General features: G+C 40.6%; 1 protein-coding gene and 1 long non-coding RNA gene across 3 annotated transcripts in view; one reads left to right on the top strand and one right to left on the bottom strand.

The window, feature by feature from the left end:
- LOC106044615 (uncharacterized) overlaps positions 1 to 10,813 on the top strand; it is a 145,169-nt gene extending 134,356 nt beyond the window's left edge. Inside the window, exons 15-18 of the long non-coding RNA XR_010826377.1 lie at positions 3,853 to 4,393; positions 5,120 to 5,259; positions 5,914 to 6,036; positions 9,058 to 10,813. This is a non-coding gene — a long non-coding RNA (uncharacterized lncRNA). The remainder of the gene's footprint in view (positions 1 to 3,852; positions 4,394 to 5,119; positions 5,260 to 5,913; positions 6,037 to 9,057) is intronic.
- SKI (SKI proto-oncogene) overlaps positions 9,655 to 15,431 on the bottom strand; it is a 136,331-nt gene continuing 130,554 nt past the window's right edge. For both annotated transcript variants that reach the window (XM_013194725.3, XM_048067518.2), the window contains one exon: positions 9,655 to 14,599. In XM_013194725.3, the coding sequence (XP_013050179.1) occupies positions 14,411 to 14,599 (189 nt within the window). In that variant the 3' untranslated portion in view covers positions 9,655 to 14,410. The remainder of the gene's footprint in view (positions 14,600 to 15,431) is intronic.

Here is a 15,431-nt window from a genome sequence, read left to right as displayed (position 1 = left end):
AGCTGCAGCTTTGGAAGCTTTAATTTCCTGAACAAATACTTCAGAGACCTATTCCACTTTGGTAATTGTGGCTTGGTGATCTACAGATACAGGTGAAGCATAGCTTACAGTAGTAGACACTATCTTTTATTAAACCAACTGATAATATTGGAAAAATAGATTAACTTTCAGCCAGGTAAGTCCTTCTTTGGATGATCTATTAATACTCTCTCAACTATTGCACCTGGCTAATGAATGTACGTAATGCAGAGGGAATCTTCTTTGTGCAGGCTTATGACAGTTGGGTACATGTTGTAGCATTTTCTTACTAGTTCAGCTCCTTTAAAAAAGCATTATAGTAAACAACAATAAAAGTCTTCTTGGGAGGGTTTCATCGAAGTGTTGATGAGACAAAATCCAGAAACTTAGAATAAAATCAGTATTAAACACATTGTCAAAAGCATCTGAAATTAGCTTAGGGGAAATGAATGTGTATAAATCTGTCTGATTTTTCTTCTAGGAGGGAAACCATAACCTAGCAGTAATAGATCAGAATAGTTTGCTGTCAAGATTCTCTGTTTACTGGTAGTGATGAAGTGTTACATGCTCTACTAATGGTGATATACATCTTCTGACTGCAGCAAGGGCACCAGAAGATCCCTAGAATTCAGAGCTGCAAAGTTTATTATCAGACTAACTCAGCACGGTTAGTAGAGGAAGATGTGTTGTTCAGCGTTTTCACTTTCTGGCTTTTAACCTGAGACACTCTGGGGAGATGGTTTTCAGAAAAGCTGAGTGGCTGAAGCTCTTATGATGTTGGAGAGGGAAAATTAGCACCTGTCTTTAAATATATATATATATATGTTTTAATTGAAATTGAAATGGGCATTCTGCTGAAGATCAGGCTAGGATATTGTGAAACAAAACAACTCAAGACTCTTGCCTGAGCTATCAAAACTGCTATGAGGTTTAAAAGCAACATGTGCAGGGAGGGAAGAAGTGTCTTGCTGGATGAGTATTACAACATGTTCCATGCTGCAACACATAGGCTCGGTGGGGTGAGCTAAGTGGGGATTTCCACCATGAGTAAAACTCTTCCTTCTTGGAGGTGTAATTCAGGCCTTTTCATTACCTATCTCTGGGTTGGTTCATTCTCCTTCCATGTAGCTGGCCATCTATCATTTTTGACAGAGAAATTGCTATGACAAAATGCTAAAAGCTCTTGCTCTGGGCTATTTTTAATGTACTGTAGGTGAAAGATCAAAACACATTTTTGGAAGATTTATATGCTGTACCCTTGCACTGTGCTGGATAGGATAAACAGGAGTTGACAAACTACAGGACAGGAGATTTAAACCATTGACCTCTGACATAAAGAGTCATCACGACTGTATGTTACCACATTTATGTTCAGGAGCTAAAGGCTTCGCTCGAAGGGAATCTCATAAATGCTTAGTAGAGGTATAGAAACACGGTTCTTATTCAGTCTTTAAGCTTTATTGTGGTGATCAGTAGTTAAATCTCCTTTCAGGCCATTGTGGATTTTAATGCAGAGTATTTGTGAGCAATTTTAAGTCTTCGTGTGCACAATAACACATCCCTTTTTCTTGAAAAAGGTGTAGCTACTTAATGATGGGTCAGCTTGAGCAGACTCACCATTTTTAGCTGATTAATAGTGCAGTCTTTCAAACTACTTCTCCACACCAGGATCTCTGTTAAATATGTCCATTTATGAAACAAAAACCCTGATAAAGCAAAAACCTCTGGGATATATCAAACACTGTTTCCAAATTAAGTATATGCTTCAGTGTTCTGCTGAACTAAACCCCCCATTCCTGCAGTGCATCACAATGCAGGAGAATGGGAGGATGGATGCATCCAGCTGCTGCTCTGCCTGTGAGACAGGTGGTATCCAGTACGTTATATAGCCTTTTAGAAAACAGGCGTGAGTGAAGAAGAGGGGTGAAGCTGATGGCATGGAAGGTTCATTGAAAAGCGATGTCTAAAGGGAAGGACTGAGCTAAACGCAAGTAGAGGCACTGCTCTTGGCAGTCAGCAGGCTGCAGCCTGGCCTGTGTAGGAGATCACAACACTTCACTGCCTGTCTTGCTCTCTGGGGTTTTTCAGGCAACCCTAGCTAGCCAGCTGACCCTCTGAGTTCAGACAGGGAGGCTCTGTGCAGTCTTGAGCACTGCTCATGGTGTTCACAATGCGTGCTTCCGAAATTATACATCATTATGAGCGGCACATAACCAATTAGTATATGGATTTGTTCTGCATGTGCAAATCTTTTCTTGGGCTAAGGAAGTGTCATACAGAGACTTGGCTGAAGAAAAAAAGAAAATAGTTTAATCTTAAATGGTAATTGTCATCCTCTGGCTAATGATAAGCAATATTACGGCCTGCATATCGGCTGCAATTAAGCAGTAAGACACAACAAGGTGTATGTTACAGAGAGATAACACAGTGTTTAAGAGCCAATGACCTGCAAAGCACATTATCTCCCAGCTGCACAAGCCCTACAGTCAGCTTGTACATGTACGCTTGCAAATCCACTGCCCCCTCTTCCCTGCCTTCATTTGGGTTTTCAAGGTGCAAAAAATTGTGAAGGATTTTCTTAATTTTTGTTGTGTCACATGGTTTTTTAAAAAAAGCTGTCTTTTCTTACATTAGTCACCTTCTGCACATTTGACAAGCCCACGTGAAGCGTTAGAAGGGATCCTTCCCTGGAGTTCTGGGAAATTAGCATCGCGTAAAAGGAGGCCTTCGTTAGACACGGAGGTGCGGGGTGTGCAGGAAGGGTTCTTACTGATGATGCAAGCACCAGACTGGCAGTAACTCTTAATTTGCTCCAAGAAAGACTTCATGTTGTTTTCAAAGATAGCAGAGGGAGCTTTGAGCTGGAACACCGTGTCAGATGAAACTTGCTTCAAAGTAGGATTGATTTTTGGTTAAAGGCTGGAGGTGTGAAGCTCGCACTGTTTGTACTTGGTACGCAAACCTCTCCGATCAAGGTGCCATTTCCATGGAAGTGTTCCACACAGACTGACCGAGCCATGGCGCTGCGTGAGGGTCTGAGTGAAAACCAGGGCTGGCAGTGTGGCGTGGCACTAACTAACAACAACTTTGTTGATGGACAAGATGGGAGGGCAGTCGTCTTGCAGCCCAAGCTCACCCATACGTTGTCAGAAGCAGGGAGAGGTTCTTGGGGTCTGAGTGGCACTTAGCTCATCTGGACCCTGGTTTCAGCTGGATGTCCTAGGTAGTGCTGTAATAAAAATAAAAATAAATGATGTTAGGCTTGATGTAAGACCAGAGAGACAGGGCAGAGGCAGTAGGAACAGCTGTCTATTCCTCACAGTCCTTGTACTGGGTGAGACTGTTTCTGATTACAGCTATAGCACTGTAAATGCCTGCTAGATGTCTGGTGATAATCCATTCAAAGCAATTACAAGGCATCCGTCACCAGCAGTGTCTGAGCCACAGGCCTCTTATCTGGGAAAACTGATGGAAGAGAAAGAGGCAGTGAGGGAAGAAATCAATGCCTTTCACCAATGTTATCTGCCAAATTGAATTAAGCAGCATGGGATCCCGGCTTTGTACACAATGAGAGTCAGAGCTTAAAGAATCTGTTTACAGCAAGCTCGGATCGTGGGCAGGGCAGGTGAGGGCACCACACTTGGCTTCTGCTGACCTGCGATTTCTTGGGCAGCCCAAACTCCCAGTAACATCCGTGGAGCTTGGATGGGCAGGAGGAGTCCAGAACGTAACGTACAGAACACTTAACCTCATAGCACCGGTTCCAGTTGTGAACCTTGTGTCTTCTGGGGTCTTAACGTGTCGTTCCATGTTCCTTCTCTTTTTTTGGTGCAGCACAAAGCATCCCACCACTCACCGTGTCCCGGTTTTCACATGTGGAGTATTGAAGAGAAGGCAACTCCAGTGATGGAAGCAGAGGCGCAGCAGCTGCACACTTCAGTGGCAGTGCTAGCAAAGCTCCAGTGCTTACAGACGTGTGTGGTGAACCTTCTGGCAGCGCACTGATGCAACAGAGAATGTAATCCAGGACTGGTATTTACTGAAAGTCAACAGGTCTGGAGTTCAAGGGCAAGGACGCAGCCTACAGATGGTGCTTTATTCTTTGTTTGTGCTCGGTTGCTTGCCTGTTTGTTTGTTTGTTTGTAGTGTGAAAGGAAATGCCACGCATTGTTGTGGGCTCTGGTGTTCTGTCTTTCATTCATACATCTGCTTTCATTAGTTTGTCACTTCACTTACCTCATGGGTTGGAAAGGTAAGTGAAATAAATTCTGTATGTCTTCACAGAACGTCTTACTGGTTCCCTGTTTTGCAAAGCAGTGTTGAAGTCCAAGGCATAGACTGAGGAATGCTTAACAACATCAGCGTTCTTCCTGAGGTAACGATCGCTCGGGCTCATATTTCTTAAGGCATTTATAGAAATAAGCAGATTTTTTAACAAATCTGACCTTTGCAGCAAGAAAACCTAATTTTTCCTTTGATCCATGTAAGTTAGCTACCTTTTCTGTGGTTTCCTCTTGTCCTGCACATTGTTGTTGTTTTGGTGGGTTTTTTTAAGGTTCATACCCATGGGAGATACAAGACTAGTGCTTTGTGATAAGTGATAGAAGGGCCAGAGGAGTGAGATGGCTGGGTCAGAACGGGCTCAGGGGAAGTATTTAACAGTACGAAATTCTCAAGCTTGCAGATTAAGGACCTGACTCAGCGGACAACAAATACAAAAGTAAATCCAGAAAGATGAGCCAGAAAACCCACAGATACTGTACAGAACAATTCAACTAAATCAGTTCAGCACAGAGAGCTGTGGAAACTTTTTTTCCTCCCAAATACAAGTCTGTGGGAATTTGCATTGCAGTCAGGTATACTTAAAGTGCACATAAGCCATCTAATAAAAATTCCACTGGAGTGTACGTCATACATCTGGGTTTTATTATATTTGTGCTCTCTTCCCACTGACAGTGCCTTTATAACTGGATTACTCACATATCATCATTAACTGTGACACTCCTGGGTTTTTACTGCTTCCCTGGTTCCTATCATCTTCTGCAAGTTTTATCCCTTCCTTGCAGATGTGCCAAGATGTATTTCTTTAATATCTTTTCAGCAAATGAACATGGGAGCACATAAAAAGCATGGCTTGGATAGCACGGGCAGTAACGAGGGCTCTCATCATTTCTACCAAACTCTGTATCAAACCTCCACCCCGCTATGTTCGCGTGAAGGTTTCCCTTTGCTCCATGCAAGGTATAAATAAGGGGTGCTGCTTCCAGTGAAATGGGAATGACTGAGACATGGTGCCGAGCTGTACTTTGATCCTGGTTTTGATATTCTGGAGCCATTTTTTCAGTTGTCCTGCACACAAGGATGTTAATTAAGGGTGTGTACCACAGTGGCTCTGAGAGAGTGTCTTTGTTTTTTCTGGTGGCTGAATGGCACAACCTGTTGAATAAGACATGAAGACTTCTGTACTTCAGGACTCAGGAAATTTGATTTTTTATTTCTGATCTCTAGCAGCTAGTTGGAGCTGGGGTTGGTTCATCTCACTTCGCTATTGATTTTTTCCCCCACTCCCCTCATTGCTCCCCTGTTTGAATGAAAGCTCTTTGGGGTGGGGACCGTAACTCTGTATTTGTAGAGAACTGGTCACGGAGGGGACTAGGGCCTCTGTTAGACTTCTTAACGGTTTCTGCTCTGTGAAATTAAGTTGAGCTCAAGGGGTACTTAAGCCTACCAAGTTCTGTGGGTCAGGTTTCTGTGTGCATTGCCACCTTTAGCTGAACTCAAAGCATTGATTGATCTCAAAATATTTTTATTGTGCTCCGGATGAAAAGAGCCCTGGGTTTTGGTTGTGGACTGGCCTATGACTTACTCAACCATGCTCCTTCTTCAACCCTGCAGATTCCCTGTGGGAGCTGGCCTGAGATGCTAACTGTGCTCTGAGCTTCCCGGTGAGAACTCTGAAGACCTGCAGGGCCCAGGCTGGGCAACCTCGCGCTGCCGTGCGAACAGCGGGGCTGGCAGGTGGGTCTGGGCATAACGGTCACTTCCAGCCAGTCAGCAGTGCACGTACCTGCAGGGCTTCTTGCAATGCAGAAAATATATCTCATCATAACAACTTGACAGCCATCGTATGCAAAAACATTTCCTCCTCTGTTGGTCCTTCCGTGTAGCTTACACTGGGAGTGTAGAAAGAGAAAATGTGTTGACACTCAGTGCACCACTGCAGTGACAAGGTGACTGCATGTTTGTTTGTGGAGGCACTAGGTTTGTGTCTAATTGGCTCCCGGTATTTTGGTTCTTAAATTAAGAATTTTCAAAACCCAGTTATTCCCTTAATCAAAAAACCAAGACAGTTTGACTGGTCTTTCCTACCAATAGGTGTTGATGCACTCAGAGTTCCTTGGAGGCAGAACATATAATAATCTTTTCAGCCTCGACTATTCAGAATTATCAATCCAAATCTGGTTTTATATTTTGTTTCTGTAATGGAGTAGCAGGAAAATCAGTTGCTTTGACAAATAACACCAGGAGAGATGGCTTATCTCATCAGTGCATAGCTCTGCTTTAGGCAGCCAGGTTCCTCGAATGGTCACAAGTACTCTGTGATTTAATAAAACGTGTTAGTTAATAAGATCTACTACAGAACTACCTCCACGCAACAGACTAAGTAATTTTCCATTAACTCATATTGTTATTGAACAAGCAATCCCAACGAATTTGCTTCATTTTCCCTTTCTCACTATCTGTATTTTGCCCTGTATTGTAGAGAGCAGTCTTGCTCTGGTTCTTACGTGCAAGTGGGCATCTCAAGCGATGCGTTGATGAAATGTTGCAAAGGTCCTCACTACCCCTTGAACTGTTGCACGGGTAGAGGCACGTTGCCAAAAGGAATATACAAGGAAAATGGAGTAAAAGAAAAGCTTTTCAGGAGTGACAGTGAGCGTTTTGAACCTCTGTTTCTTGCTGCCCAGCAAGAAACTCTGACAGGCACCTAACTTAATGGCTTTGGAAAATATGATTCTTCTCAGTATGTTCCCAGCTGTCTGTTCAGACTCACAAACCACTTCTGAACACCTAATTTACAATGTCAAATTAAACTGGCATCCTTGATACACAGCTGTAGCTGGCAAATAGAAGCTTTGGGTTTTTCCTATGATTTTCATTTCTATATATAAGCAAGTTAGTAAAAAAAAAAAAAAAAAAAAAGAAAGAAAGAAAGAATTGTGGTTTTGTTTGTTTGTTTTTTGGGCTGGGTCAAGTGCCAAAATTCACCTTAAGCTCTGTGGGCATGTCATAGTTGTCTTAAGTATCCATCTTCCATCCAAAAGTCTTGGGCACAGAAAAGTGAAGGAGACAAATTAAATACACAGGGTTTTGCTTCATGTGTTTGTGCCTGTAATCTAGGTCAATAAAATGAAAGCTCCTAGAATACAGAGTAGCCAGATAAATTTGGGAGAGCTGCACAGGGATAGTCCAAGAATAAGGAAGGTGTCCAATAGGGCTGGAGACAGACATCTGAGATTTCCGTATGTGAGGCCAAGCCTTATTTCCAAGTTAGCCTCAGCTAACTTCAGAAAGAAACTGAAACAAACAAGGTTTACTTCCAAATTCATTTGAAAAACCGTGTAAGTAAATGCTATGTCCTTATCTGCATTGGCAACCTAGCACTAACCCAGGACTGGTACAGATGCAGTTCTGTCTATAATAACAAAAATAGAGCCCGTTCCCGTGGGGGAATCATTCTCCCGCAAGGAAGGGCTTCTGTGGTCCAAAACATCACCCCACAGCGAAACTGTTTTAGCACTGGGTGTTAGGTGAGCTTGAAGCCATTTTCTTGGTTTGGAAAATGCTGTATCTTGGCTTTAGCGCCTTGCGTGATCGTTTTTGAAGTAAGTATTCTTTAGCAGGGTAGTAGAACCCTTTTAATCTGTGGCTATGTGAATTTGGGTTAATTTACTGATTTGCAATACGATGGTAAATGAGGCTGAGGTTTGTCACCATGTTCCTAAAGGAAGGAATTCTACTATTTCTCGTTAAGAAAATGAGCTGGTGAGTTCTTTAAGGAGCTGGGAGTATGATTGCTGGTTATGCCCACTGCTAATATCCAGGTGGTAGAAACAGGAAATAAATCAACACCTTAGAAAACAAGGCTGGATGAGTCAGAAATAAATAGATTTTTTTTTTTTTTAAGCTCTGTTTGATCATTCTCTGGCTTTTCCACTGTTTTACAAAGGGCACATTAAGAAATGTACCAGAGCTGTGGAAATTCTGCAGCCATTTCTCAGAAAACCATGAGAGAATTACTTTAACATATGTTTCCATCTGCTTTTTGCATTTTTCCCCGTTGTATTTCTTTCTCTTTGACCTGGTACAAACTTTTATATGCTTACACCTCTCGCTATTTGAAATAAATTTGACTTAATTCATTGTTAAAATTTCCCCACGAAGAGGTACGCATTGTTTCCAATTAAATGACTTTCTCCTTACAGTACGGGCACATGCAGACCTGAAAACAATTGTCTGTTTAAATGATGCCTTAAGAGAGCCTCATTACTAGGCTGGCTGGGAAACAACATGAAAAAGGTGCCGTGTTTTTAATGCCCAGCCGCAGGTTGGTTGTGTGCCTGAGACCGATGAAGGCAGTAAAAGTTGGATTTTATTATTTTTTTTTGGTGTGCCAGAAGAGATAAACCATGGCAGGAAATGTGAGCTTCCTTCCAACATCTAAGACAATTTAATGCTACTTCCACCTATAGGCAAAATGTTTTTTGTTGGTTTTAGGGGGTGTGTGGGTGTGCATTTAGCAGATGACTACGTGGCTAAGTTGCATGATCTCAAAACTGGAACGTAGGAACTTGGCTTGCGAGCTAAAATGGGTTAGCTATTTTATAGGATGTGACTACATGCAGGCAGCAAATATACATAGAGTATTATTAGCACGTAATAATAAAGTGTTCTGTCATCAAACTTGTGAGGTGGCACATGCCACGTGGCGACATCTGGCCGACGTTAGTCACAAGGTTTCTCTCTGTTCCTACATAGCTACATAAGAGTGGCCCCACGCAACACCCCCGGAGGGAAGCCTGTGGAGGAAAAGCAGAGGGCGGCTGCGGCGGCTCAGCCCCGAGCGCTTCCACGCCTCCGTCACCACCAGGCTGCAGCTGGCAGAGCCGAGCACCCAGCCTTAGAGGTCTCGAGGAGGTTCCAGTGTCCCGAGTCCACCACCCCCGGCCTTGTGGTCAGCTGCCATCGCCGATGGCATTGCGGATGCCGAGCACCTTTTTCCTCTGCGGGGTTTAAGCCATCCTTGGAAGAACGTGCAGCTGGCACTGGCAGCTTCCCAGCACCGAAGCAAGGCAGGGTTTGGTATTAGCACTATTTCCTCTGTTGGTGCTTTAGGTAAATACACTCATGTCACCTGGGAAATTAACTCAAGGGAAATGACTACAAATTAGCTACCTGTGTGCACATGCAGAGCAGAGTTTCTGTTAGCTTGCGGTGTTTAAATTCAAATACTTTGAGAAGTCTTGACTTTTCAAACAGAGGCACCTAGCACCTTTTCATATACCTGTGAGGTCTCTGGCATTTGCTTGTCCTGAACAATTAGGGCACAGCTGCAAGCATAGAAAACTCAAAAACCATAGCATATCTATTTATTTTTTTCTGGACAAACAATTTTATTTTAGGTAATGCGTCTATACACTGTACATTCAGTCACTGTGGTATATAAGCATAGCTATTTTCATACATAATCTCATAAAGTCCTTTATTTTACAATATTATCTGCTTCAAGGGGAGGGGATGTGGAAAAGGGAGTGGAAAAGGACTATCAAGGTACACAGCGAAATAGATAAATATGCCAAGCTTTTTTCTTATTTTTTTAAATCAGGCATTTATAAACAAGAAAGCATACATTACTTACATAAAAATAGTTCTAGAATAGTAGAGTAAGTCATAATATTGTCATTAGCAGCAGCATAGGAGAGACCAGGATAACAAAAATGTGCTGAAATGCTATTGGCTATTATAAATGTAAAGATTTATTTTTCTTCAATTGAAAAAATGTCATTTCTGTGATTTCTTTTGATTAAAAAATGAACAACAAAAAGAAAAACAACAAAAAACAAACCAACAGAAACTTCTCTCTAAAACACCTGGACTGATGAGAGGGCAGAATGGAAAGAAAAATCAACCTTTTGGTAATAAAATACTTTACAGTGAAAATATGGACAAATAAAATGCAAATGATGGAGAAAGGTTAACCCACATTTAAAACTTGCAAAAAGATTTTTTGTTTTGTTTTGTTTTTCCTAACAGACAGCAAAGATTCGTCTTAGTTAAAAACACAACTCATAAAACAAGACAACTACCAGGTAAGAAAGAGTTTTGAAAAAGTAAACACCATATACACTTATAATACAACAGTGTAAAATGAAAAAAAGTATTTACATGTTGAATTTACTGTTAACTTTTTTTTTTACATTGGCTAGTTCTGTTTGAAAAGCAGAATATTATGTTATACTAGTTAGCTGCTCCATAGATATGAATGTTATTGCTGTTGGTTTTTTTCCCTTCGTTAAGTCTTCTTTCAGTAATAGAAACAATGAGTAATTAAACTGAATATACAAGTAATATATTTTTTAAGTACAGGGAGAGTCAACAGCCTGTATGAAACACCTCTTCTCCCTTTTAACTTCTTAAAGGAAACTAAAGAGCAAATGAAATGAGAAGATATGACTTTACAATTCCTACACTCACGGGTTGGAGTGCAACTGGAATGCAGCAGGGACTCAACAGTAAGTCGAAAGAAGAGCAATTCCATCTGAAAGGGCTAACAAGTGTTTTACTGAAGTGTAGCAGGCACAGAAATTACACACAGAACTCCCTCACCTCAAGCACCTTCACAGAATTTTTCCTCTAAAGATTCCCACCTTTCTGACAGACATTTTCTAGAATTAGTGTCTCTATGGCTTTATGCTGAGAAAATTATTTTAAAATAAATTACATGCACAGAAATTCTGAATTAAAAATAAATTATATATTCTGCAGAAATAATTAAGAGTTTGTTGTTAACATATACTTAGGAAGGTCACAAAATGATTTAAGACAGATTCCTATCCTGTGAAACTCTCCTGTCAATTCACTGCTGGTGTAGAAGGTTTTTACCAGTTTTCTTGCACCTTTTTTAATCACACTGATTATTAAACCTTAATCTATAGAGACATGTTTTACTAGGATGTTTCCACTCATATGTTGTACTTAGCAGAATTATCACAATGCATGGCAAAAGAAGAAAATGTTTTTTTATAACAATAAGTAACTTCATTTTGGAAAAATCTTTCCTGAAATGTCTCACCCCATTTATGGGTGACACAGAGGTGGTGGTGGTTGTTTGACAGTTAAAGAACAGTAAATAGTCTTAGCAACTTTTTTCCTATTGAAAAAAAAAATGCAGAATTCATTTTGGAGGATAAAAGCATCATATGCACAGAAGCGACTGAGACTGCGAGTGAGTACGCTCCCTCAGCCACGTGAAAGAACACCTATGTTGTGCCACAGGTAAGGGGGTCGCGTCTGTTAAAAAAAACACAACAACAAATGGAGCTGGACGTGCTGCCATTGTTTGTTGAGTTGTAAGGGGAGAGATGCAATCAAAGGTTGGGGGAAAAAATGAACACCATTAAAAAAGACAGTTTCAAGGAAGCTGACGGTGGGTGTGGGAATAGATTTGTTCTATGTGTAATTTCTTAATGTGGCAGTAAAACATAGCAAATAGGAAACTTGAAATGCACAATGATCAACTAAAGCTAAAATTGTTTAGTTTCCCTTGAAGAAATAAGTGAATAATACAAATCTGGAAATCATAAGGCTGAGAACATTTTTTTATGCATACTGCATAACAAAATAAACCCTTTACATAAGACAGTAATAATGCCCATTAATGAATATACGTATGGCAGAGATTTTAATTCCATGCATATGATTTAATAATCGCAGAAAAAAAAACATACAAAGAACCAAAAAAAGAAAAAAAAAATCCCACATTAAAAAAAAACAACACTGCCTAAGCATAATCAAAAATCCTTTTGCATTGCACTTTAGAGGAGGAGATCTGCATCTAGCCTCAGTCTCCAGCATCCCAAACACACAGGGCAAGCCCTGTACAAACGGACAGGTTCACGTAATTTACTTGGTGTAACTGTTTCTTGCTCCCGACAGTTCTACATTGTCCCAGTAATCCTACGCGTTTCGTATTTCGTCTTTTTGTACCTAAAACATATATATGAACTTCTTTGTTAATGCTCACAGTTATTATAATGGTTATTATAATGGTTTCAAGCAAACAGCTCTTGTTTAAAAAAAAAAAAAAAACAAAACTAATGTACTGTAAGTAAATACTATAATTTTAGGATTGGAAGCCGCTTTCTGTCTACTGGGAAATAATTTTTAAGCTTACATAGTTTGTATTAATGTCCAAAAGCAAATAAAGATTACTGGAAATACATTTCTTTGTTTAGAATAACTTCTGGGTATGATGATGCATAGGGTTTTATATTTTTTTGTTTTTCTTTTTATTCTTTAAGGTTAAAAAAAAAAGTGTCAGCATTGCCTATATAAGATGCTGAGAGGAAAAATGAGCTGGAAGGCACATCTGCAGCCCCAGATCAAATTTTCACTTTATGCTGATAAGCTCGAGTATGTAAGAGGTGAGTGTTTGTGGGTGAAAATAACTTTTCTCTTGTTCAGTAAAGCACCAACTTTATTTGATAAGCACTTCTGGGAGCATCTCTGCTGCTTCCCAACTCCTGTTACACAGCCATGCAAAACAGGTTTAAAACGCAACCAGTAGTGCGCTGGTCTGGTGACTTTGTATTTGGTGGCATTCCGTACCCGCCGAGCACACGCTTTGCATAAATGTAAATGATGGCGCAAGGTGTCACGTGGTGGAAAATCGTGTGGATGATGTTAACATCTGCAGGGTAGAATCTAGAATGCTTAACTTGTAAACTTTCAAAATATGGAATAAAATGCAGAGTAAGATTCTGACAAAGTGCAGTTTAAAAAAAATATTAACAACAACAACAACAACAATAATAATAAGACAAAGTGATGGCATGCTGCATTTTTATTCCGGGGCTGCGGCTTGGATCCCAAAATTAAAGTAATTTCTTTTTTTAAAAACAAAAGTTTTTCTTTTAAAAAAGATGTAGGCTTATTCACAGCAGCAAAAATGTTGTTTCTCTTTTCTGTAGTATCCAATAATGCGATGTTGCACTCTCCTTGGGCACAGAAATCCTGACAAACAGTTCAGAATAAAAGCAGGTAAATACTGAATTTTATGGTAAGATGGTGCAACAAAGATGAGTTTTCCAGAAAACTGAAAGCTGAAGTAAAGATTTCAGAATGACTTCGAAACACGTGTCTTCTGCTTTATTTCTCAACCGACTTAACAGATCATCCATTTCCTTCCTTTATTTCATTCTTTCTTTTCCTAAAGCTGAAGTGGCTCTTGGATGAAGTGAGTCTTTGAACACATCGATTAATGAAGATGTCTTTAGAAAATATGGCATGATTTGCAAACACTGAAGTCTGTAAGGCTGGGTTTGTAATTCTAAAGCGTACATCTTCTCTTCCCGCCCTCCCCCCAACCCTTACAATCCTGCATCTTCCTTTCTTCTTGTGTTCAGGACAGGAAATGAAGGTAATTGTTTCTAAGGAAAAAAATCAACTTGGAAAAGCACTCTGAAATTCTCATACAAGCACAGGACAGGATTAAAACTGTGATGGCTTCCTAGATGGCTGGAAAACTGCTAATGAAATGGCATCATCACCAGAGGGCTTCTACATGAAGAATCCCAAAGCCTTTAACAAGTCATTAAAAATTGTGCATCGAAGGTTTTTTGTTTTGCTTTCAAAGGTTCATTATAAAAAATCTTGTTAATTTTTAATACCAAGTCTGTGTAATGAATTATTTTAAATAGCTTATAACAAAAGTTTGTTTTTAAATTCCAAAATGTTCCAACAGGCAGAAGGGCAACATAAAAACACTGCCATGCTTGCCTTTCACTCTGATTTTAGTTGGACGATGCTGCTTGCTTGGAGTTTGCCAGTAGAAAATTTGCTGTGGACTTAAAAGTATTTTGTTTATAAACACTTTGTGTTTTATAGGCACAGTAAGATGTTGTGCTATATGGATTGGAAAAAAAAAGAGGCGTAATTCAGTGCTTCTGTTATAAAGAGTAACGTTTGCCTTCCAACTAATAAGAATCCATATTCATAGCTCTGTGTGCTAAGACACAACTACTCACACATGCACTTACACACGTACCCACACATCCTCCCTTACTGTGCATATATGTCATTCTGTAGAGGAATTAGACGATGCGCTGTCTAGTTAGTTCTCGATGTTGCTCGTTGTGTTTTCACTGGTGGGTTGACTGCTTGATTTAGGCCACAGCTGTTCCTGAAGTTCCTTGACTACTTTTTCCAAGTGTTCTCGAGCCTCCCTCTCATGCATCAGGTCAGCTCGGAGCTGCTCCCTGTCAGCCTCTGCATGCTGAAGCTTAACCTGTAGGTCCTCAATCTAGAGAAAAGCATACGCAGAAACATAATAAATGCCTTTAGTATTTCAGTTCCGTTGTGATTTTGTAGACTTAAACACAGACTAGTACTTAACACAAAGCCAGAAGAGTAATAAAGCCTTGTAGTGCCTGCCGGACAGAAGACTATCAACACTGAGGTGAGGCGGGAGTTCTCTTTCCCCACGTTTTTTCCATGCAAGACTGTACAATTAGCCACGTGCATTACATGAACCGTTTACCTTAGAAATTCTTAAATATTTCTGGTGGCTAACTCCAGAAAGGAACGAGAGGGGTTTAAAATGAAAACATATTTAAGAGTACCTTGGTTTCCTAAAACTCTAATCGATATATCTCTTCAACCATTACTCTCATTTCTTTATCGGACACCAATTCAGCAAAGTAAAGTAGAAGCTAAATTTGCCCTGGCAGTGACTTACTTTCAGCTATTTTACAATGGTTATTAATACAAGTGACCAAAGCCATTCTTGGTTGCCTGTGTAAAAGACCCTTGCATCAGCCATGTAATGTCCAACAAAAACAAGTGTAATGTCCTCCCACGACCAGGACCCCTCCCATCTCCCACAGCACCTGTGAGGGACTGCAAGGAGGCAAGACGGCCCCTGGGTGCCTTACTGATTTTGACTAAAATTCGCACTGTTTCAATTCAGCCGTACAAAGCTGGACTTTTAGGGTAGGCATGGGGTGGAACACGTCCCAGCGTGCAGTAACTTTGCACAGACAAGGCCTCAAAGAACTCCCTGTTCCCAATACCCTTAGATGGGGTCGCTTGGTGAGCTCTCACAGCCCTGTTCCAGCTCACAACAGGACACGCAG

The sequence above is a fragment of the Anser cygnoides genome, chromosome 23, assembly GCF_040182565.1.
Source record: "Anser cygnoides isolate HZ-2024a breed goose chromosome 23, Taihu_goose_T2T_genome, whole genome shotgun sequence".
NCBI lineage: Eukaryota > Metazoa > Chordata > Aves > Anseriformes > Anatidae > Anser > Anser cygnoides.
This window is presented reverse-complemented; position numbering and strand designations above follow the sequence as displayed.